This window comes from Talpa occidentalis, unplaced genomic scaffold, assembly GCF_014898055.3.
Source record: "Talpa occidentalis isolate TD23 unplaced genomic scaffold, MPIMG_talOcc4v2.1 talOcc4.14, whole genome shotgun sequence".
Classification (NCBI taxonomy): Eukaryota; Metazoa; Chordata; class Mammalia; order Eulipotyphla; family Talpidae; genus Talpa; species Talpa occidentalis.
In genome coordinates this window covers 72201015-72226172 of record NW_023601433.1, presented here as the reverse complement: position 1 = coordinate 72226172, position 25158 = coordinate 72201015, and the positions used below count along the sequence as shown (strand labels likewise).

The following is a 25158-nucleotide window of genomic DNA, read 5'->3' as shown; positions in this document are numbered from 1 at the left end:
GCTGGATGTGAACCCAAGGCAGTCTGATGATCAAGTTTCCACTCTGAGCCATGCACTGCATCCCTTGTGCTCACCACAAATGCTCTATGTGGTAAATATTGCAATATGTCTGCCCGCATGTATTATCCCTTGCAAAACTTCCTTGCAAAAACTGTCCATCCCCCAAATGTTCGCCTACCTAAGATGACAGCTGGCACTAAAGGAGCTGAGTCAAGAGGTGGAAAGGGACACATTATTGATGCCATGGTTGCCAGCACCTAGATTCAGCCAAACCTGAAAGCATTCTTAGCTTTGGATCTTTTCATGTATTTTGGCCTATTACTTTGTTTTTACTGTTCAACAATTTGAGCTTGTTTGCTATTATTTGGAACCCAAGTACAAGACAAGTGATCAAGTTAGAGGAATTAAAACATACAGTGGCAGTCACAGAGTAAACACTCAAAACTATTGATGATAGTGTTTGTTGATGCTATGCTACCAAAAGTTGGAGTAAAATACTTCCATCCAAAACCCTGTGATACAATAACAATCACTTATTGCTTACCTACCCTGTATATATCTACCTCTCCTGATAGGGAGATAAATGTCACCCCTTTCTAATTATTAAATTGGGGGAAGAGGAGGGAATGAAATTTCTTCAGGCACTGTGTGGACCACTTGATCTTCCTATCACTATAGCCCACACCAGCACAGCAAGGGAGGAACCGGCCATCATTTTACAAATGAGGAACCTGCAGCATGGGCAGGGAAAGTGACTTATCCAAGGTCAAATTCAAGTCCATGCAATTCCAAACCCATGCTGTTTCTCTAAACCCCCACAGTCCCCTCTGCACACAAGTCCTTTTCTATTGCTGAGTTCATCTCAGGCATTCTCTGCACAACACCCACCTTCTTTCATTCAGTGTGAGGGCAATTGAGATTCCTGTCACATATACATCAACCACAAACCGATGAATAGCATTACTTTCCTATGCGATGCCATCTGCCTGCTTTAAATACCTGGGTAAAATGTTTGCTTTGGACTTATTAAGCTACTAGATGAGTTGGCTAGACATATGGCATAAGGCAGGGAGAATAAAAATCCTGATATTTTAGCAAAGTGGTTAGAACCTGGATTTTGGAGTTTGATTGAACAACTCAGAGGATTTAAAAATACTGCATAGCAAATGCTACGGGGATGCGTGCTAAGAAATAGTGTCAGGCTAATCTCAACCCGTTCCAGCTTCGGGATCCAAACTCAGAAGTGCTAACCTTCAGTGGGAAGGCTTCTTCTAAAGGGAATCACCAACATCTCAAACTATAGACAACACTGATATGGAACCAGCTTACAAATGCCCATTAAAAATGTCAGGCCAGAGCTACCTATGGTCTCATAGGCTCAGAAGTTTGAAGACAGTGACCCCATGGGGCAGTTTGTGTCTCTCTGTCCTTGATCTCAAGTTTGTTGGACATATATTAAACATTCTATAATTGCTTTTGGAGGACCATCAATTTATTGATGCATCTAAATGCTTTCTGAGTATGTATGGTTTCCATCTTCCTCAGTTATAATATCATCTTAAGGAGTAGAATAATTAATCATAACTATCCTACAAATGCTTACCATTTATAGGTTAATTTGCAACATGAAACAGCTCTACAAAGTAAATAGGTAGTTTCATCCCCATTTTATAGAAGGGGAAATTGAAGTTCAGAGAATTTAGTTAACTTGTCAAGGTCACACAGCTAATGGATGGTGAATGGGCCAAGACCTGCACTGAGGTCTCTGAAATCTACAGCATTTTCCTATAAGCCCTGTCACCTAGGCTTACCAACTGCCACATAAAGCAAGCCTAGCCTTCTTTTACTTGTTTTTTAATAAGAAATGGTGTCAGGCTGCTAATCTTAACGCATTCCAGCCTTGGCATCCCAACAGGGCACTCAGAAGTGCTAACCTTCAGCAGGAAGGCTTCCTCTTAAGGGAATCACCAACATCGCAAACTATAGACAACACTGATATGGAGCCAACCTACAAATTCACAATCTACAAATGCACACTATTTCTTTGAGGGTTCAAGGATCATTCCTAATTTTGTATTACAGGATTAAGGATCTTGATTGCAGATCACACAAAAATGTCCTTAAAAAATGTCCTTCCTGACTTCCCCTCTGGTGATGACAGAGTTGGAGCACACTGATGCTCTCCAAAGAGAAAAAGAAAGAAAATCTTAGACAAGCAAGATAAAGTACTCAAAAAAGGCCCTCCCCACCCCCATGTTATTTATGCCCCCCTTTTTTATTATATGCCAGCAACGTGAGCATATCCAGCATCTGAGTGCCTCCGTGTCTGTCTTCCTGCTAGAAGGCTGGCTCCTAGAGGACCACTGGGGTCTTGCTCACCTCTAGGTCCTCACATGTAGGGATTCCATGCACATGTACTAAGAGAGCCAGGCAGTGACATCAGCTCAGCTCATTACTAACTCAGCATGATCAGGGGGGCTGCCTGAGTCTATAGCCTGAACTACCACCACATCTGCTACCTACAAAAGCCCCCAGCCTCCTCAGAGAGCCATCAGCTGCACAGTTGTTCCCTGGCTCCTCCCAGGCACAGGTCTCTGACTCAGACACCAGACACCTGACACTAGCATAGGTGGGACCCATCCTGGAGAAGGAAATGACTTGGATAGCATAAGTGACCCCAGGCTTATTCAGCAACTCCCCAGTTCTTGAGTAGCTCTCTTGTCTTCCAAGCTAGAAGGAGGTCAATTCAGAATACACAAAGGAAGCCCAGTCAAGTCCTGGGTAGGGAATGCTCATGGTGTAGAGGGCATCCTGGGGAGCTTTACCTTTAATAAGGGGGTTCTTTTGCTAAAAAGAAAATATACACACACAGTTTGAAAAGCCCCAGGAAAGTTCAAACCTCCCTTACTTTACAAAAGGAAGCTCCCAAGTCCCCAAAGTAGAAGAATTCAGCAGAGAATAGTTGAACATGGGTGGTGAGGAAGGGTTGGATTCCATGCATGCCTTGACCGAACTCCAAGTAGGGCAGTCCTACTTGTGCCATGATACTTCATTTTACCAGAACATTCAGCTAAGCAGAATCCCTTTTGCCTGACCAAATGATTTTAAATTTGGATTCCAAGATATCTAAGATTGATCGGTTGAGTTGCTTTATAATTTAGGACTTTTATTTATGCAATGACACTTCTAAATGAGTATAACAGTAAGCCATAAAGTAGGAGATAATGTTTGCAACACACATAGCAAAAAGCTTATGTCCATAGTAGCCTACAAATCATGAAGGAAAATACCCAATAGAGAAATGAGCATATGACTTGAACAGGCAAAAGTTGCTTAAGGCTGTTTTTCCTTTGAGAAGGTAATCCACCTCTTTACTCATCAGGGAAATGCAAAGCGAACCACAAAAATACCTCTTCCCCCAGCATGGCTAAAATACAAACGACTGACAATACCAAGTGTTGACAAGGATGGGACAATGGTAGACTTCTCATATCCAGCTAGTGGAAACACACCTGTCTACAGAGACTTTGAGAAACCATTAGGTAGTGCCAACTATAGATGATTGCCAGCTTAGGATTTTTTTTTTTTTACTTTTAAGATTTTTCTGCTTACATTTTCAACTTTAAGAGCATGTGAAAGTAACATGCATTAAGTAGAAACTGTACTTCAATTTTTTAATTTTGATCTTTTGGTCTATGGTACCATGGTCCTCTCATCTGGTGCTGGGCAGTGGCAGCTCTCAGTCAGTCATGAGATCACCGGAGTAAACAACTGATACACAGGCCTCCGTGGTGGCCAAGAGCTATCACTAGTCTCAGCACTATCACCATAAGGCCTGAGTTACATCCCCAGCCAGGCAGCTGACCCACATGCATAGGAGACCTCTCCTGTCTCACCTGCTGATCCCCTTGGCAATGTATTTCAGTAAATCCACTTGTTCTGCTCCCCACTCTGTCTCTGCTCCCCACTCTGAATCCTCTCACTCCTGCACCTCTGGCCTGGCCTACACCCCAGTTCTTCTATACACACAAATTTTTTTTGTAATTACAAAAGCAGAAGGAGCTAATATGCTATAGTGTACTATATTTAGTGCTTTTGACTTTCTATATTTTCCACTTAGGAAGAACTTAGCAGAATGCAACCCCATGGTCAGTGGATGAAGATGTGTACAGTTAAAGATGCATGTGTGTTCCAGAGACAGCACACACCTGGCAAATCACCCTACAGAAATGCACGTCATCCTTGCCTCCAATAACAAAAAGTGTTCACAGTGGCCATTGTTATAATAAGCAAAATCTAGACACAACCCACATGCCCATTAAAGGCAAATGGATAAACTGACATAGCCTCACAAAATGTCAAGGAGAATGAACCAAATATTGCAGACAACAACAGCAAGAGCTCTCATATGCATAAGTGGGGCGGGGGAGGGGGAAGCAAGCTACACGGGCAGGGCAGGCAACTGATGAGAATTCCGCTCAGGAGCAACATGATCTTATCTAAGGCTCTGAAACAGGCACCTGGTTCATCTTCCTTTCCCCCAAATGTACCAGGTGCCTTTGGAGTACGGGCCTTCCTTGCTACAAATCTAGTCATACCCAGGATGACTCAGTGCTTGAGACCTGGCTGCGGGAAGACCAGTCTCAAACCCATTTGCCTGAGACTTTCCTTGTTGTTAGATTGAAAGTCCTGTGTCCCGGGAGTGCCCTCAGACCAGCAGGAATCCAAATGGCCCTGATATCAGAAGGACAAGGTTCAAGTTCTAGCACACCTGAGTGACGGATACATCCTGCAACACGACAAGTCAAGCTCTCCCAAATGCCAGTGTCACGAAGCACAGAGAAAGCTGAGGATCTACAGGATCAGGAGGACTGAAGGCCAGCAGGGTTGCATCCTGGGCTGGATCCTGAACTAGGAGAAAATCTGCTATAAAGAGCATTAATGGACAAAGGGAAAAATTTGAATAGTCAGAGGTAAAGATCAGAGGTCAGCAAATTTTTCCTTCGAGGGCCAGAGAGTAAATATTTTAGGCTTTGCAAGTCAAGAGGCAAAATGGAAGGATATATAAAGGTCTCCATCTAATGGTTTTACAGATAGCCATTTAAAAACAAAGAAACAAAAAACATTCTTAGCTCACAGGCAGCAATAAAACAGGAAACAAACCAGAAAAAAAAAAAAAAAAGCAGTGGGCTGATTAAGACTGGTTGCCTTAGTCTGCTGATGCCTGGATCAGAAAAGTGTTTCATCATGTTAGATTTTCTGATTTTGATTAGGATAAAGGGGCATCCTGTCTGTAGGTTGTTTTCAAATAATTCAGAAAATTAAATTTAGAGAGAGAATGATAAAATAAATGGGACAGGATGCTAAAAATTGATGAATCTAGGTGAGAGGGATAGAGGAAGTTTTGTAACTTTCTATAACTTTGAAATTCCTTCTAAATAATTTTTTTTTTTTAATTCCCAGTCCCTCCGCCCCACTCTGATTTTGGGCGAGTTTCCTATATGCTGAGCTTCCTCCTCTATGACGTTATAAAGTGGGCATACTCATGGCTGCCTCCCACGGAGCCACTGACATTCTGCCCCCCCATCATTCCCCCGGCCTGGCTCATTCATGGGACACTTGCTAGATGCACACACTCCTGCACCAAAGTGCAAAAGCCCAGCTCTGGTGGATTCACATTCAAGTGGGTGGGACGGGGGAGTTAGCTCAGGCTATCTAAGCCCTTGGACCCATGCCTGGCACAACATAAACCCTGGGTGCTCACCATCCGGGTCATCATTACTAAAATGGCTGTCACCTGCTGAGTGGTTAGGCTGCTCTGGGGCCTGGTCCTCCACAGCTAAATGGTAACAGGTCAATGTGGGCAGATGAACAGAGGCCTCCTGGCCTATCAGGTAACCACACAGGCCTCCTGGCCTATCAGAGAACCAGCCCTTCCCTACTGCATTCATCACAGCACTGGACATGTCAATTTGTGGGGGGACCAGGCCTGTGAAAACCATGCCTTTAACCAGTTTCAATTTGATCTTCATCTTTTATGGCAAGAGGTTATGTTAATATTCAATCAATTCACTCCAATGTAATCTTTAATAAAAGAAAACTCTCTTCAAAGAAACACCCAGGCCACCTATTCTATGCTTCCTGGCTGGGGAGCCGTGTTCGTAAGTCCTCACTCACACAAAACACTCCCAGCAGGACCATCTTGCCAGAGCTTAGTCATTATTTTCAGTGTCTCAGGCAAGCATGGGTGACACCTGGTGACAAACATCCCCTCTGAGGGCACTGGGGAAGAATTGAGGGTTTTGTCTTCCCTGCACTAAAAGAGGGGGTGGCCGAGGTAACCATTCCTAGGAGTTCACTGTGCAGAAGATTCCCAGCCTAAGGGGCCTGCCTGAGGAGCCCACTGGGTGAGTGGAAGCTGAGCCAGAATCACCCAGGAGCACTCGGGGAGCACTCAGGGCTTCCAGAAGGGGTATGAGAGCCCAGACACAGCAGGAAGGCAATAGGAGGGATGCTGGTGGCTCCCAGGAATAGTTACTAAATTCCAGGTGTTGTAGTCAGCATCGTGGGTTCAAATCCCAGTTCAACCTCTCAGCACCTTTGGCACTTTGAACAAATCTGGAAGGTAAATGAGCAAATGGACAAAGGGGTAGGTAATTGCCAGAGATTGAGATGTACCACTGGGGTACACCCAGGACTCTGGAGGAGAGAAGCTGGGCCTCTCCCAAGCCATGAGAGTCAGAGACGGCTCCCAGAGACAAGGTCCAACCCCTGGCTCATCAAATGACCAGATGTTCATCAGACAAAGAGGTGTCAAAGGGGAGAAGTGAGACCCAGCAGTGGGCACATCTCAGGCAAAGGTAGAGAAGTGGGACAGGCATGGGCACCCCAAGTTGTACTATGCTGCTGATTGGTGTAATAGGAGGGCTTCTTTAATGTCAAATGGGGGCCTCCCTGGTGGTCTAGGAGTTAAATCTCAGCGCTACCACTGCTATAGCCTGAGTTCAATCCCCAGCCAGGGAGCTAAACGACACGGTGGAGCAGACCTTTCCTGTCTCACCTGCTATTCCCCTCAGCAGTGTATTTCCGTAGATCTGCCTGTTCTGCTCCCCACTCTGTCTCTGGTGAATCTTCTCACCCCCATACCTCTGGTCTATACCCCAGTTCTTCTATGCAAAAATAAATAAATAAATAAAAGTCAAATTGAGGAATCTGGACTGCATTCTGAGATTCGCAGAAGTCAGTAAAGTATCCTGAACCCAAAGAGCCAGGACTGTAGTTAAATTTTCATATTCTTTCTCCAAAGATCAGGTAGCAGAAAGACTGCTTGGAAAAGATCAGAGATCAGAGACTTGAGAGAACTCCAAGTGGGAGATACAGGTGACATGTAATGTGGGGTGGGGGGAGAAAGGATGGATTTATTTAGGGGGTACAATGACTGAGACGTTGGTAACAGCTTTGTTCTCAGCAGGAAGGGGTGAATACAGCTTCCAGCATAAATCAAGTATATAGCTAAAAAGCTTAGTGCAAACTCTTCTCTGTTTAACAGGAAGCAAATAACATATTTCCTTTGGGGAGGATACAAAGGTCAAAGGCATGAATCAAAGGAGAGAGAGAGAGAAAAGAAGCCCCCCTGGCCTAGAGCAGACATCATCTTCTACTTTCTCTCCTGAGCCAGGTGCCAGCATCTGCTACTCACAGATGTTATTTATGCACAGCGATTATCTCAATTATATATCTTGGTTGTTGGAACTGCTTCTGTTCTCCAGATTAGTTTGTTTCCAATGGAAACATTCCATGGGAATTAATTAGTAATTGGCTCCTAAAGAACAGGTGTCATTAGATCAACCCCACACATTGCCTAGTCTACCTGTTTCATGAGATCTTGGAGAATCATACATTCAGAGACCAAAGCCTCCAACAACTGACACCAGAATGTGGGACGGGGGAGCCCATGGGAAGCTGTCCATTTGAAAATCATAGTCATATCATTTTCAACTTAGAGAATTCTCTCAAATCCACGGTCTAGAATTCTTTTTATCAGTCCAGTAAGTTGGAAAAAAATGCACCCTTGTAAGTGATAAAAAGGAGGCTGTGAGAGGCAGCGTGGTTTGCCCCAAATCATGTAACTAGTGAGCAGCAGAGGCAGGCTTTGACCTAAGGGCTTCTACCTTGCTCTGTTTTATCACCCAGGTCTTAAACCTCAGGTGTTCTCTGAGATGTAAGCAAAGCTCTCAAAGAAGGAAAACTGGGGAGAGAGTATCAAATAAGCCCTCGGGGCTGTCAACCGTGGGGAAATGGCAACAAGTGAAGACTGTCCTTATTGGAAGAATGCAGGGACTCTGCAGGACGGGTCTGCGGAAACTCTCCGAGCTGCTGTGGGTCTGGGACGCCGCACCTCAGTGCTTCTGCTGGGCCTGGAACACAGCCATTTTTCACCAGCTCTTCTGACCCCTACTTTGCCTGCTCAATAGCTCCCAGTCACCTTTGGGAGAAAGCTCAACCTCCTTAGCCAGACAAACTAGACCATTCTCGAGCTGGCAGCCTCCATATGGCTTAGTCTCTGCTCCGATTCCCAACACCTTCTACCCCAGCAACCCCAAGCTGAAAGCCCCCTCTTGCCCTTTTGCTTCCTCCTAGAGAGGCCGCAGTGCCCCTCACCTAACCAGCCATTCGTTTCCATCTTTACAGAGACAGCTGAAGCCACCAGTTCCTTTTCCACGCTTCCTTGTAGGTTCAGTCCCCAATATCTTCCCCCCATGCGGAGCTCATCAGCCTGCTTGGCAGGGGTGTGCTCCAAGGCTGACCTCTCACCCGGACAGGGAACCTCTCAAGGGCAGGGACCTTGTGTTTTCTCCATATCCCTTGCCCCGGCCTCAGATTCATCCAAGAGGAGATCAAATCGATAGTTGCTTAATTCACTTAGTTCTCTGAGCGTTGCACTCAAACACATTCCCTCCTCTGTGTCCTGGCAGGGTAAACCTTTCTATCTGGCCCTGCAGTTACTGAGCTCTAACGGCTGTGGGGTGCATGTGGGGGGGTGTGTGCAAGTGGCGGGTTTGATCTCATCTGTCCTTGAGAGGCTGCTGGGGCAGCAAGTGATGACAGCACTCCACTTTAGGAGAGGGATTTGGGGAGGTCAAGTCCTTGTTGAAAGTCACAAAATAAGCATGTGCCAGGTCTGGTTCTATTGACTCAAAATTTAGTTTTAGATTGAACTAAGATTTAGGTTGAACTAAGATCTGTCCTACTAACATAGCCTCACTGTCAGTTGGCACATCTGCAAAATGGATCTATTGGCACTGAAATTCAAAGGGCAATTGAGGGGTAATTGGGGCCCACAATTCTAAATGCTTGTCCTAAGACCTGCATCAGAACCCAAAGATGCCGCTTCTGGATGCTAATCCAGAGTAAGAAAGAATATTTAGGGGCGGGAGCTATGAAACTATGATTTTAAATGGTGCAGAAGTCCTCTGATGTGCAGAGTTTGGGGACCCTGAGACACCCAAGAAAAGCTTGGGATGTAGTAGGTGCTTGACAAATGTTAGCAGGGTCCAGATTACATAAACGAAGAAGCATGAGAACAAAACTGTTGGCATCCACAGCTTCCAGGCATACATTGTTGTGTGCCCTTGGGGATGTTACCCAGTTTCTCAGACCCTGCTTCCTCATTAGCAAAATGGATCAAAAATAGAAATACCCACTTTCTAGGGTATGGTGAGGGTTACATAATAATATGGAACAACACAGCACTGCTGGCTTCCAGGCCATCTGCAAGTCCCACCAACTTCAAAACCACCTTAAGTTTGTCCCTCTTGCCACCTTGCCATGTCCATCTCCACTCAACCAGGTGACCACGTCCTCTGTCCTACAAGGTTTCACCAGCCTCCTTAAACATCCGCCCACCCCCTCTCTCAAGTCATTCTCGGCACAGGCAAGTGGTGCTATCAAAAGTGCATTGGATTATGTCAGGCTCTGCTTGCAATACGCCAATGACTTTGGCCACACCGAGACAACCTTCCAGGCCCTGAATATTCTGGTCCTTGTCAGATCCTTCTCCTCCCAGGGAGGCTGAACTGACCACCCAAGCTAAGCTTATTCTAAAACCCAGCTGTCTTCCTTTATTACCTGAATTAAGGTGCAGGGTATTTCCATTTATTTGCATTATAGTTGTTTGTATTCTTTTCCATCAGGTAAGTTTCACACTTATATTACTTATTTTTTTAAAAGATTTATTTATACAAGAACTCGGGTACAGACCAGAGAGAGGCAGGAGGGTGAGAGAATTCACCAGGGACAGAGTGGGGAGCAGAACAGGCAGACGGTCCCAAGACACTGCTGAGGGGAGCAGGGGCAAGGCAGGAGAGGTCTGCCACACCATGGGGTTTCTCCCTGGCTGGCCAGGAATCAAACCTGCGTTGCAGAGGCTGCGGACAGCTTCACAGCACGGCGCTCAACCTGCTGTGCCACCGGGGAGGCCCCTTATATAACTTATTTTGCCAACCATTATACACCTAGACTAGCACACCCCCTGACACACAGGAGACCTGCATAAATAATAATGAATGAGTGAATGAATGAATGATTCAACACCACACCCACATGTAAGGTACAGCCAGCAGCAAAGTAGCTCCCTCCCCCTCCTGCCTCTCGTCTGCTCTCCTGGTCCTGTCCCCAGAGCCTGCAGGTAAAGGACAAACACCACACATCAGAGAGGAGACACGGTGATGCCCAATGTCATCGCCGCTTTATTTGATTAGCTCCGACTCCAGCATCCGGGACACGTGTGCTGGGAGCCGAAGCGACTGTACCCTGACCTCTGGCCCACCAGATCCCATCCTTATAACCATTTCCATGACAACAGCACCAGAAAGCCAAGGCTGTGAATTCCCTTTGATAGGAGCCGGATGCAGAGACAGGGAAGAAGGACTTTCAGAAGAATGAAGCCCTTTGATTCAGCTCAAGGCGCCTTCATTAAATACTGCTATTTTCCAAGAACACACATTTTAACCCTGCAGAGGGAGATTTCTCATGAATACTAAAAAAAGAACAAGAAAGAAAGAAAACCAGAATGTTTTTTTTTTTTTTTTGCAGGAATGTTCACCTGCAGGGTGGGGGAGGAAGGCCTGGAGGCTGCGGCATCCCCATATTTGATGGGAGACAGGCAGAGGACGTGGTCCCTGGCCAGGGGGACGCACGACCCTCAGAGGCCTGGCTGCTGACCAAGCACACACGCTTCTCCCCTTACCTCAGGAAAGTCTATAAAGGATCAGGGTCTCCCACCCACCTGGTCAGCCTGCCAGACAGGAAGATCCAGGCGAAGGCAAAAGAACCCCCGGATTCCACACTTAGAATCATAAACCCTAGATGAAACCCTGGATTTGAAGCCCAGTTCCCCCATCCACCCCCTGTGTCACCTCTGGTGCTTTGCTGCCCACCTCTGGATGGGAGCAATACCACTCTCTCTCCCCCAGGGGCATCAGGAGGGCTGAATGGGGCTGCATTCATGCACAGGAGATTCCAGTTTTCTGATGATGTGGACATAGTAGAGGAACTGACTGTCCTTGTTTGCCCGGATCAAGGGACTGTTAGCACCAAACCAGGGTAGTGCAGGACAGGTCACCCTAGAAGGGAGTGACTTGATGACAGAGATTGTAGAATTGTCAGGAGACAACTGTCTCTGGCTTAACAGCATTGCATCTTTGGAGAGCGCTTTCCCCAAACCCAGAAACCTGGCCTAATCGGGAGCAAGCAGAGAAACCCAGCTTGGGGGATGCTCTCCAGAACGCCTGACTGGTACTCCTCAAAACTGTCAAGGTCATTAAATGACAAGGTCAGACTGAGAGGCTGTTCCAGACCAGAGGGGACCAGGTGACACAGATGTACTACCGTGTCCTGGATCCCGGAGCAGGGATAGGACATTAACGGAGAAGCTGGTGAAATCTGAATTTGGCTGTTTTTAAAGCTCTTCTACTTTCAGATGATAATCTTGATTTGAAACTTTTCTTTTTACAGTTGGGAAATTGATCTCTGGATGGGGTTTCCAACACCTGGCGCCAGACACTGCCGCCTCCCGCTGCCTTCCCAGGGACCTGCTGACTGTCATCACCTCCTCCAGAAGAAAGAGAGGAGCCCTGGGTTTGGAGTAGTGAGTATGGGTCAAGGCTGGCTCTGCCTTTAACCTCTGTGTGACCTCGGGTGAAACCCTCACCTGTTCCAGTCCACCATGTCTTCATTTGCCAAAGGAGAAAGACAAGTTGACTGAAATCAACAGGAAGACATTTATTCAGTACTGATGATGTGCAACGGCCTGATGGGCATCATCAAAGATGAGTGACACATAGTCCTGCCCACAGAAGTGTATAGTTTTGTTCAGGAGTCAGATCTGAAAGTGCAGATCATGAATCTGAGTTTTGGGGGGATATTCGGTAAGGATAAAGCAGTCCCTGGCCATGCAGCATGGCTGAGGCATGGATTTCTATCACAGCACAGACACCCAGAAGTGGAGGAGGAAGAGATGGTCATGTTCTGAGATGAAGAGGTGGAGGCAGGGGAAATGCCTTCCCTCTCCCCAGACCTGCATTCATCAGGAATGGCTTGCCTGAGGGAGATATGTAATGTCGGGTAGCACCAAGAGTACGCTCAGCTCAACACCCCAGCAGGGCTCTGAGCCTCCCTACATACTTCCAGCTCCCCATGGAGATAGGTAGCAAGTCCTGAGTTCTTGCGAAGTCATTCTGTTCCAGGACCTCTCTCCCCCAGTTTCCCACCACCCTGCAGGAGAAGAGTTACTCACACTGCTCAGAACCTGCTGCCCCGGGTACTCTGTCTGCACCTGTCACAGCCTGCAATAACGACACTTCTGCCAAAGCCCTCATCCAGGCTGGCTCACCTCCTAGAGCCTCCTGTCAGCCAGGGATGGTGGGGCCCGAAGACCTGGGTTCAAGTCCTGCCTCTACCACTTTCTAGCTGTATGACTTTGGGGTGGGGGTTACCACCCCTCCTTGCCACCCAGTCACCTCACTTATGAAATAGAGATGATCATCCTCATCTCACTCCAGTTCTCTTGGAAACTCAATGCCACAACCTGCACAGAGGTATACGTGGCGGGGGCTCCAGAACGGAACAAGCAGTGATCAATATCATCCCGTGATCAATATCACTAGCACACTGACAGGTGGTGAGGTAGCGCTGCTTGGTATGGCTGCTGGGACTCGGAGTTGGCTTTGCGTGATTCATTCTATTACTATTAGTTTCATAACCAGATCTGTTGGTCATAACCCTCCCACACAAATACACACACACACACACGTGTGGGTGTGTGCAGCACTCAGTTATTCTGTCCCAGGGTCCTGCTCTGCCCAGGGCCTCAAAACTCCTGCTGCCTCAGCCCTCAAAAAGGAAATAGGACTCCTTAGTCATATATAATCCCCCTCTCCTCATTGCCACCTTCATGTGGCCCATCCAGGCCCTCATTGGCCCATCTGCCTATAGACCTCCCTGCAGCGCCATGGCCACACCCAGACCTGGCAGGAAGAGCCTTTCTTTAGACTGTGGCATCCTCTCCAGTGAAGTCTTCAGGGAACTCCAAAACACCTACCTGGCTGTGCACTTTCTCCAGCTCCTCTTTGCTGACTGAAGTCTTGCTCTCCTCCATGGTCCCCAGAAGGAGCTGCACATCTGACAACAGTGCATGGGTCCGCCTGAGGTCCCTCCGGAGACGCTTCTCCACATCAAAGTCCCGATGGCCAATCTGGAAGCCAAGGAAAGGTTCTCATGAGCTAAGGCAGCACAGCAGGGTCTAAGTTTTCAGGAGCCAGACTTCCTAGGTTCACATCTTGCATCTGCCACTGGAGGATACTGTATGACTTTGGAGAAGACCCTACTCCTCCTTGAGGCTCTGCTTCCTCATCTGCAAAACGGGAATGGCATGAGCCACCAGGGTGCTGTGATATGAAATATGTGCTCAGCTAATATAACATACATGTCAGGCGAGGCCTCTGCTGATGAAGACACGACAGCCCCCACCCCTGGAGGGCAGTGACTGGACAGGCGGGAGAGGGACTTTGAGGGCTTATTAATGTTATTAATCTGGGCACTGATTTTGTCAGCTTATGAAAATTCATTGAGCTATTAGGTGGGATATTCTGTGCTTCTCTGTGTGCATGTTACACTTTAGTAAATAGTATTTAAAACAGCCTTGCTTCCTTGGATGATCTAAACCAAGTGATTTCTGTGCCTTAAGATGGTTCTCCTTGCTTGCTGAAGGACAGGTGGATGAGGTCATTTCCTACAGAGGGACCTTGCCAGAGGTAAGCACATTCCTTCACTCAGAATCCTGAATTTACAGGCCCTGAATTTAAAGGACAGTCGCCAAGTGGCACCTGAAGAAGCCACATTCAGAACTGGCACCAGGAGGGGATCTTAAACTGACCATTTCTCACAGCCAAGAATATAAGCTGATACTAAGCAAGGGAGGTGCAGAATTTATCAGGGGCCTGAGATGAAACACCCACAGCCCACAACCCCCCCAGAAACAGATTGCTAACTTAGAATAGACAGTCCCCTCTCAGACCCTTCAAGAGACCAGAGAAAGAGTGTGGCACCATTGATCAGATGGGGTATTTTAAAGAGAATAGGGTGCAGGTGTCTCAGCAGGGGGGCTCTGTTTCTACACACCTGGATATCAGGCCTCTCTGCCAAATGCAAACCATTTCCTGGGATGTTAGAATCTGTGGCATTCTAGAAAGGACTTGGAATTTAGAATGAGGTGGCCCAGGCTTTAAATCCTGGCTCACCATTTATTGGCAGGGGGAACTGGGGCAGAGTCACACCAGCTCTATGAACCTGCTTTTCCTTATCTAGAAGAGGTAACAAAAAAATCCCTGTGCTCTGTGTTGAGATAAGACAAGGATCAGATGTGATAATGGATTGGAAAGCACTTTGTATGCTGTCAAGTGCTTCACAAATAAAAAGGATGATGAGTATTGTCTGATGACCTCAACAACCTCCCCTAGATTTTGCATCCTATTTCTCTACCACCTGTTTTGAACTCTTTGAAAGATGAGTTGGCTCTTAGAATCCAATGTCTTGTTCTCAGATGTATTGCTTTGTTAAGTTTAAAATACTGATATATATACACACAGGTACAAACATGCAGTAATACTGGTATAGATAGAGCAATATCTATTACTATCTCTCTCTATATATATACATATAATCTACCTAATGAGCTAAGCAGGGATGGGGCACCATGCCAGGCTCTTTGGCACATGTGACTGCATTTAACTCCTGTGACAATCGCTGAACAACAGACATCATTACTATCACCTATATAAAAGCAGTCATAGCTCACCCACATGGGGGCTTTCTAAGTGTCAGATGTCATTCTAAGCACTTTATGGATATGGACACTCCCTGTCCTCATGGTGACCCGATGCACACAGGGTTAGGATTCCCATTTTACAGGTGATGAAGCCGAAGCTTAGAGAGTGAAGAGGTTTGCCCATAAGCACACACCTGTTAATAAGTGGCAGAATTAGGATATCACACCTAGCTTTTCTGACTGGGAAAGAGGTCAGTTTAGTAAAATATATGATGGGAGAGATATGCTTTGCTCTTTAATTAAAAAATACAAAAGATGTGATGGAAGCACAGAGGAACATTACCCAGCTGGGACTGGGCAGAGCCTTAGACAAGCAAGAGCTAAGTAAGTGAGGAACAACTGATAAAACCAATGTGGAAATAATAATCTGCCCAAGATCAATCACTGCTTAGGGCCTACAAACGAGTTGAAACCCAGATAGCTGGGCATTAGAATGCAAGTCTCTTCAGAACTGGCATCAGGAGGGGATCTTAAACTGACCATTTCTTGCAGAAAAGAATACAAGCTGATACTAAGCAAGGGAGGTGCAGAATTTATCAGGGGCCTGAGATGAAACACCCACAGCCCACAATCCCCCCAGAAACAGAGTGCTAACTTAGAACAGACAGTGCCCCTGTACCGCAGGACCTCGTGGCACCTGTCCCCAGATTTACTTCCTCTGAAGCCCAGATTTTTTACTGTGATTACTCAAGCTGCATGCTTTGTACCACCTTTCTTATTTTTTATCTGCTTTTGCTCTGAAGTGCCCTTAATTCTCTCCTGGGACTAGTTGACAGCAGGCATGTTCCCTGGAGTTGGCAATGACCATGTAGTAGGGACAGTTCAGATTCTATCATTGTCCCTGCTAGAAAGACCCTGAAAATGGTGCAACATGTCCTTTCCAGAGAGATCATGGCAAAAAATTGACAACAAGATCTCAGACTAAGTCACCCTCCCTCCATAATGAATTGCTTCAGGAGAGGAGGTGGGGAAAAAAGCCTCATTAGGTTAATGGGAAATAAATGTCATTCTGCAAGTTCACATTTTACTGCACAAAGATTTAAATTTAGATAAAGTCGGTGAATAATTAACCAATAAATCTAAGTGATGTTTAATGTTGTTGTGGGAAACTAAACTCAAACCCCAATTGTTTCACCATTTATCATAAAGGCAAATTGGGGCAGTTGTTAAATGTCTGTCACAAAAAATTCTTCACACACTTTTAAAATAAGATCTCTGGAAAGGGTAGCAACAATCAAGCTACTTTACAAATGGGGAAATTGAGGCTTGGAGAGAGAATGTGTATTGCTGAAGGTGCTACAGCAAGTTAATGGTGGGGCCTGAAAACATAACGAAAAAGATGCCCCCAGAAGGATGGCTGTAGTTCACTGGGCCTAATCACTTTTAAGTAGAAGGCACTAGATTAAAAAAATACAAATGTTCCAATAATATAAGACTCATTTCAAAATCCACCTGGACTACATGTCCTTGGGCAATTTGCTTAACCTTTTGAGCTTCATTTTTCTCTTTTATATGGAAGAACAAAGCATTGTTGTAAAAAAATAAACAAAATAGATTAAAAAATTATGATTAAGTACTTATTTTAAAATTTATAAGTGACTACTAAAAGGATAGAAATATGGGGCCTCCCTAGTGGCACAAGGGGTTAAGCACCACACTGTGAAGCAATCCGAGAGTTTGATCCCTGGCCCGCCAGGGAGCAACCCACATGGCGCAGCAGACCTCTCCTGTCTCGCCTGCTGCTCCCCTCAGCAGTGCATTTTGTCAGTCTGCCTGTTCTGTTCCCCACTCTGTCTCTGGTGAATCCTCTCACCACCCCCACCACCCCGTGTCTCTGGCCTGTGCCCCGGCTCTTGTATGCATAAATAAATAAATCTTTAAAAAAATAATAAAAGGACAGAAAAATGGTTGTAGCTTCAGAACAGGGAACAATAGAGCAAAAAGGAACATAGAAAATATTATTTGAAAGACAGATATTGGATGGTTTCACTTATCTGTGAAATGTAAATAACCAATATATACGGGAACCAAATAGGGATGGGGGGGGGAGAAAAAACTAGCAGGAAACTACAAATCAGAGAAATTCAGCAGGGGACGGGGGAAGAGAGTGATTAAAACAGAGGCGGTGGGAACAGCAAAAGAGACTGGGGTGATGGTTCATGGGAGACTTGGTGGTAGGAATTCTATGGGGACTACACCTAAGAAATACACACACACACACACACACACACACACGTATTTCTAAGTGATGTTTAATGTTGTGGGAAACTAAACTCAAACCCCAATTGTTTCGACATTTATCATAAAGGCAAACTGGGGCAGTTGGTAAATGTCACAAAAAATTCTGTATATAGGTGGTTTGTGAAGGGTGAGTGAAATATATGCACATATGGGGGAATAAAGACCCCAGATTATAATAGTGAATAAAAGAAAGAAAATATTGTCAATTTATCCAAAGGCAGGGAGGAATAAAGGAAGTGGCAAAGAAAAGAGATAAAAAACCAACAAATGCTAAACACAAAATAAAGTTATAGAAAAAAATTTCAAATATATTAGTCATTATAACAACTGTAAATAAATTGCATTATCCTATAATGTAATTATACTATTTGAAGTAAACCTACACACACTTTTGCAAAGTTAAAAATGAAGAGACTCCAGGGTCTCCCTGGTGGCGCAGCAGTTGAGTGCTGGGTTGCGAAGCTGCCTGCAGCCTCTTCAGCGCCAGTTCAATCCCCGCAGCCGGTAAGGGTCCCACATGGCACGCAGACTTCTCCTGCCACCCGCTGCTCCCCTCAGCAGTGTATTTCAGTCAGTCTGCTTGTTCTGTTCCCCGCTCTGGCTCTGGTGAATTCTCTCACCAGAGAATTCTGACTATACCCGCGCTTCTGACTGTACCCAGTGCTTGTATAAACAAATAAATGAATCTTAAAAGAAAAAAATGAAGGGACTCTAAAAGGATCTTGCAGGCAAATTAAAAGAAATCAAGCAAAAGAAGGTAAAATCACTCATGGAAATATTAACAGCAAATAGTAAGCAATAAAAAAGAAATCATTCATGCAGGAAAGAAGAACATAACACAATAATAAAAAAAGCTATAACAAATTTAGATGCACTTAAAAACATAGCTTCACAGTTATATAGACAAAATTGTAATTGAATTATGAGTAAAACTTGGCAAAAATCACAATTATTGGGGTCAGAATGGGGGGGTCGCAATTGTATGGGGAATATAAAAATAAAATTTATTATTTAAAAAAAAAATCACAATTATAAAGGGAAAATATCAGAACTCTCAGAAAGAGATCAAGCAAAGCCATAGGTGACTTTTAAAATATAATCACATTGTAAACCTTTTAATTTTTATGGTTTTATATTTGAATTTAATATTTAAATCATAAAATTAATAAATTTTATTCATTTGCCCTACATAAATCCTCAAAAATAGCCAGGTACTTTCCAGTCTATAAATTATTACAGTTGACCAGGAACTGAGGCAAAAAAGATATTTCAACAATTTCAAAGAAAAAAATATTATACACTGTACTACATCATGTATCTAATAGGACTTCTAAAATCAATGTTAAAAATTACTCCAAATAATCATAAATATTAGTAAACTTAAAACTCAATTTTTAAAATACAGGTTGAAGGGGGAAATCACAAAGGACAGGACAAAATGGTTAGCATGTTAAGGATAAGGTGAGAGCAGCAATTCAAGGTGAATGTACTGTTGTAAATGAGACTTAAAAGCATTTGAAGTGGAATAATAAATATCAAAAATGAGCTAAAATTTTCAACATCAAAACTCAACAAGAGAATAATATCTGCATTTATGCTCAATTTGAAGGCAGTGATTAAATATCTATCCTATTCCCCCAAAGAAACTAGGCCCAAATGTATTACAGGCAAGATGTATCAAGCCTTCAAGCAGTACATGATCCAAGTTTTATAAAAATTGTTTCAGACATAGTTACAAACTCATTTTATGAGATTAGTACAACACTAGACAAAGCCTGTAAAAGAAAGTAAATGTACAAACCAATCTTACTTAGGAGTTGGTGTCAAAAAATCTCAAAATAAACAAACAAACATGAACAATTCAAAAGAACAATGTGTTAAAAACCACTGTGACCAGGTAAGGTTTATCTGGGAAATCTAAGAGGCTACCTTGTAATATCTGAAATATAATATATTACAATAATAGATAAGTTATAGGATTGTCAACTATTGCTGGAAAAAATACTTGATAATATTCAACAGCCAAATATCAATTTTTAAAATATTAGTAAACAATGAATTAGAAGACTGAGCCAATCTCATTAGATTTATGTAAACACATTCTGAAAATGTCATGCTTATAGTGAAACTTTAGAAGCACAGCTACTAGGGTCAAAACCAAGGAGAGTGTGTCCACTATTTTCTCTTCTTATACTGGAGGCCTAAACCAATGTAATAAGGTAAGAAAAAACAAAACAAAACAAAAAAAAGAGGACTAAAAATTGGAAAGGAAGAGACAAAGTTACTCTTACTTTCAAATGGCAAGACTGCCCAGGAAGAAAAATCCAAAAGTAGAAAAATAATGAGTTCAGGAGGTTTTCTGGATACAAAATAAACATATAATAATCAGTAGTATTTCCAGATATGACACAATAAATAACTGAAATATGAATACAAAATAATACTTTATTCATAAAGCCATAAAAACTACAAGTTTTCTAGAAGCAAATCTTCCAAAAATGTTCAAAACTTCTGTGAAAAATATGGAATTAAAGATAAATATTTTATTTATTATTATAAAATTTTTAATTTATACTAAAATATATTTTTGAAAGCCACAACTATTTGGAGAGTTATGTTATGTGCATGAATGCAATCATTCAACATAAAAATGATGTTCCCAACAAACTTGCAAACCAATGCATTTGAAAATCAAATAGGCTTTGTTATGGAATTTGTTAAGAAGATCAAAGGATGAAGACTAGATAAAACAATTTGAAAGATGAGCAAGGTATGCTGTCCCACAAGTTATCAAAACCCAGCTGTTAAGACTATAGGGTGCAGGAAAAGACAAATAAATCAATTAAACAGGATGGGTGTAGCCTATAAACACACCCACACATATCTGGAAATTATAGAAAAAATTATTCATGAAATAAAATGAAGGTAATCTATTTCATGAAAAAAATAAATGTCTCCATCATACAATGCATCAGAATAAAATTGTCAAAAACAAAACTTAAGAACTTTTAAAAATATGGTGAAATATTCTTATGACCTCAGTTAAGGAAACATAGCTTAAGCTATAAAAGCTTCAGCCATACAAAGTGACTGATTAATATGATTAGTTTAAAAAAAATGTTTAGTAGTGAAGTCCAACATATAGTGATTATCCACAGAATAGGAGGTAGCTGCAAAATCCACAACCAAAAATGGATTAGCATCTTGTCTAAGGATCACAAATGATCAATAGGAGAAAAGGAGAAGACAAAAGACTTTGAGTGGGCAATTCACATAAGAGAAAACCATAATAAATACAAAAACTGCACAACCACCCTAGTAATGAGGTACAAGCAGCACAGCTTACTACTCAGAGACTGGTAGGAGCTCTAGATGCCTGACAGGGCCGTGTGTTAGTGGGGATGTGGGGAAGCAAAAAATAAATAAATAAAATGCTGATGACAACGAAAACTGCCACTTTGGGGAACAACATCTAATAGTTCTAAAACGGTACATTCCTAGGAGCCAGAAATTCCTTTTCTAGCTACAGACCCTGGAAAAACTCATGCCTGTATATAGTGAGACATATGTAAGAATATGTACCATAATTTTGAGTGTGCAAACAACAAAATATCCACCATTGAAGGGGTGGGATTAAAAATATGAATATAGCGTAGCAGTTAAAATGGATGAACTCTAGTTACAGGTATTGTCATGGACTAGACTCAAGACCACAGTCAGGATAAGAACAGAGGAAAGTGAAGAATCACATATATTGCATGGGGTCAAGATTAAACATATATGAAGAAACATTCCCCACATTGATCTCCTTGACAGAGGGAAGCAATGAAGGGAGATTAGGAATGGAAACCAAGAAGCCATTGTTTTTGAAATGTTTGGTTTCCTCAAAAATATCTGCATCAAATATGGTAAATGTTAATTTATGTGAACCCTGGTTGCTTGGCATATAAATGTGAATTACATTATTCAGTCTACTTTTCTATGTTTGGCAAGAATCTTAATAAAAACATCTAAAATGATCAAATGTGATAATTATTAAAAAGCCCCACTTTGGTGACTGATACAAAATTGGCATTTTATTCATTTAAAGTTTCCTTCCCTTCACAGGAAAATTTATTTTACCAGTAGTAATAAAAACCTTTCTTCACTGGGCTTCCTACTCTGTTCTCTCAAATGGATTAGGCTGAATCAAATGTAACCTTCTCCCTTGTACTCCTGACTATCATTCTAGAATCAGGTATAAGGCTGAGCTCTCTGGCCCTGAAGTTAAAGAGAGAGCATCCTCAAAGGCTCTGCACTCGAGGGCCCCTGCTGGCTTGGCTGAAATGCTAGAAACCACCCCCCAACCCACACCCCACTAAGAAGATTCTCTAGGTCCCTCCTTGATTCCCTCAGCTCCCGACACTCTGGCTATGACAGCCTTGCTTGAGGATTCTCTCGTTTAACCAATTTTTTTTTAAAAACACACACAACGAGTTCTTATTTGTCCAAGGCCTGGCTGCTCTAGATGACCATTTGCAGGAGACCCACATTCCTTTGTGAATAAAGGGAATGACTCTAGGGGAAGATTACTTACAGCAAGATCATTGCTAATTAAAAGACAATGAGCGTGTGTTAAGCAAATATATTAAAATACACTCCTGTGATACATTAAAAGAAATCGCAGAAGCCAGAGGCATTTCTCTCCAGTGCTGGGTTTTCATGTAGCAGCAGTACAGGAAGGAAAGGAATCACTGGATGATGGAGGAGTGATTCTCCCCAATTCTAAAATCAGGAGCGGTGCTCCACTGGCTGCTTTACTTACAGCACAGCGTCTCCGTATTGGGGTGGGGTGGGTGGGGGTGGTGATCTGTTTCCAAGGAACAAATGTCTACAGACATTTGTGGTTGTCACAACTGGGGAACATGCCGCAGGCATCTAGTGGGTGGAGGATGCTGTTCAACATCCTACAGCACAGAGGATACATCCCCCTCCTCCCCCAACAGAGAGATGGGGCTCCAAATGCCCACAGGGCTGTGGCTGAGAACTGACAGACAGTGATGGCAGCAACCCCACACAGCTCTGTCCTCCAGAAGCTCAGGCAGATATCTAGCTCACCCACAGCCATGTGGGCAGAAATGGCCCAGCAAGAGTTTAAAGTTCCCTTTGCCTGACCCAGGGCCTGGGTGCCCCCATCCAGAGTCTTGTTCTAATAAGGCTTTAAGTACAGTGGACTTTACCATTCACCCATTAAAGCAAGTGCTGTCTATAGTCTCAACCTAACAGTTGCTGAAGGCAAAGCAATCAGTGGTCCACACCACTGTGTTTATTTTTAATGGGTTCTTTCTGGAACCCTACTGTGTGTGGACACTAGAAGTTCTTCTAGAAGAGCCAGAAGGTGTGGGCAGGGGCAGAACTGGTAGAGCAGGGCACTTGGGAGAAGCAGGTGGAGGCCAGCTGAAAAAAACTGGCCATGGGCCTTTCCTGAAGACCTCTCCAGGGGACCACCCCATGAATCTGCCCCTCAATGGCTCTGCACTCTCAACAGAGCCCCGAGGCAGGGAATATACCCACCCAAGTGTCTACAAGTATCTCCCCCTTACCTGATCACACAGAGTTCCGATCAAGCCTTCCAAATCCTGCTTCTCGTGAAGGACCATCTGCTTCTCTTCATATTCTTGTTCCAGCTGCATTTCCAGCTGACGGAGCTGTGGGCACAAAGGGCAGATGCACGCATAAGATAAATAAGATCCATCTGGTCAAACCTCACAAGACAGGGTGCCCATCTGAAGTAGGGAGGGATGTGGAGCTCATGGGTCCTCGCCCAGTTCCACAAAGTCTGCCCCAGTGATTGGGCTGTGATGTCTCTGTCAGGGAACTCAGGAACCTAAAAGTCTGGGAGCTGAACAACTATGGAAAGAACTAGCCAATTATGGGAAGCCTTCTTGCCCACTTCCCTAGCCACGACAGATGTTTCCTTCCTATAGCCAGGAACATCACATGAATATTTACAAGTCTTGGCACTCTGACTTTTAAAAGCTCCACATATTACATTCAACATATTAAATTGTCTCCACCTCTCTTAGTACATATACTATGAAGCAATACAAAGTTGCATTTGAGAATATCAGGTGCTGTGAGCTGCATGTTTGTGTACCTCCAGTCTGTTGAAACGCTACACCCAATGTGAAGGGATTTGGAGATGGGACTGTAGAGAGGCTTCAGGCTGAAACTAGGCCATGAAGGTGGGGTGCTCATGATTGGTATTAGTGTCCTTCTAAGAAGAGACATGGAAGAGCTTGCTTCCTCTCTGCCTACAAGAAGGCAGACTTCTACAGCCAGGAAGAGCGCCCTCTCCAGACACCAACTCTGCTGGCATCTGGACATGGACTTCCCAACCTCTGGATCTATGAGGAATAAACGTTTAAGACACCCAGGCCATGATATTCTGTTATTGCAACCTGAACTAAGACTTTCATTTCTGAGGAACTCATTTAACTTATAGCTGGCTCTGATTTCTCAGCAATCACCCAGCAAAGGCAGGTAGTCCCCCACCAGAGTGGATATCCCACTGTAACTGCTTTGTATACCATCTTCCCATCATCCTCTCTCATGTTTTCTCATCCCTTCACCCTCCCACTCCTTGTCATGCCATCAATAACCCTATTTCACAGATAGGCAAACTAAGTCAGAGAGAGCTTATGAAGTGCATCTCCTAAGTCAGTTGCTGCTAAGAGAAGTTAGTGTTCTGTTTCCTGGCCCAGCTCTCCTGTAGCCCAGACAGTCATCAGCATTCCCACCCAGGTCGCTAACAATTGATTTCCTGCCACTGTGAGAGATAGACTGAGCAGAGCAGCCACAAGACATGAAGTCAATGTTGGTGTCTGTCATAAGGAGAAAAACACCTCTCTGACCTCACTCTCTCCATTTATAAATCTGTCCACAGAAAACTCTCAGGAGGATCTAGGTCACATCTCAGGAGAAGGCTCAGGCCTGGCTCAGGGCACTCTTGGAACGCACCGGAAATTGTGCAGCTTTCACCGAAGGGGGCACATGGGCAGGGACCAGGGGCTTCCATCTCATGACCCAGCAAGAGGAAAAAACACTGACTGATAGTCACGTGCATAAGAAGCAAGATCATTTTGAAACTTTCTTTTGAGAGTAAGAGACACCAGGCACTCTACTCATAATCTGCCAAATGAAGAATGAAAAAGCTAAAGTCATTTTGAAAAACATATAAAATAATAACTATATGTCAAGCAAGGCAAAGTCTTCTGGGGTGTGTTCTGTAGAATATGCCCACATGGGGTTCACAGGCAAGATGTGCGGATAGGGAAGCAAGGGAAGCCCATGCTAGAACAAGTGTGGGAACCACCAAGTAACAGGTTCTTTGGCGCAGGACTTACCAGAGCCTTTGGTAAGTTCAGGATTGCTAGAGGGTGCAGCATTGCCCAAGGCTGACTTCTTTTGAGTGCTTCCTACATGGTCTTTTATAACCCAAACATTTGCAATTTGCAAGCAAGGGCACACACGTGTGCGCACACACACACACA

At 44.0% G+C, this 25158-nt stretch overlaps 1 protein-coding gene across 1 annotated transcript in view; it reads right to left on the bottom strand.

Annotated features, from left to right (window-relative positions):
• MYO18B (myosin XVIIIB) overlaps positions 1-25158 on the bottom strand; it is a gene marked incomplete at its 5' end in the record, with an annotated part of 234879 nt that overhangs the window by 70575 nt on the left and 139146 nt on the right. Inside the window, 2 exon segments of the mRNA XM_054694681.1 lie at positions 13601-13753; positions 23209-23313. Of these exon segments, the coding sequence (XP_054550656.1) occupies positions 13601-13753; positions 23209-23313 (258 nt within the window).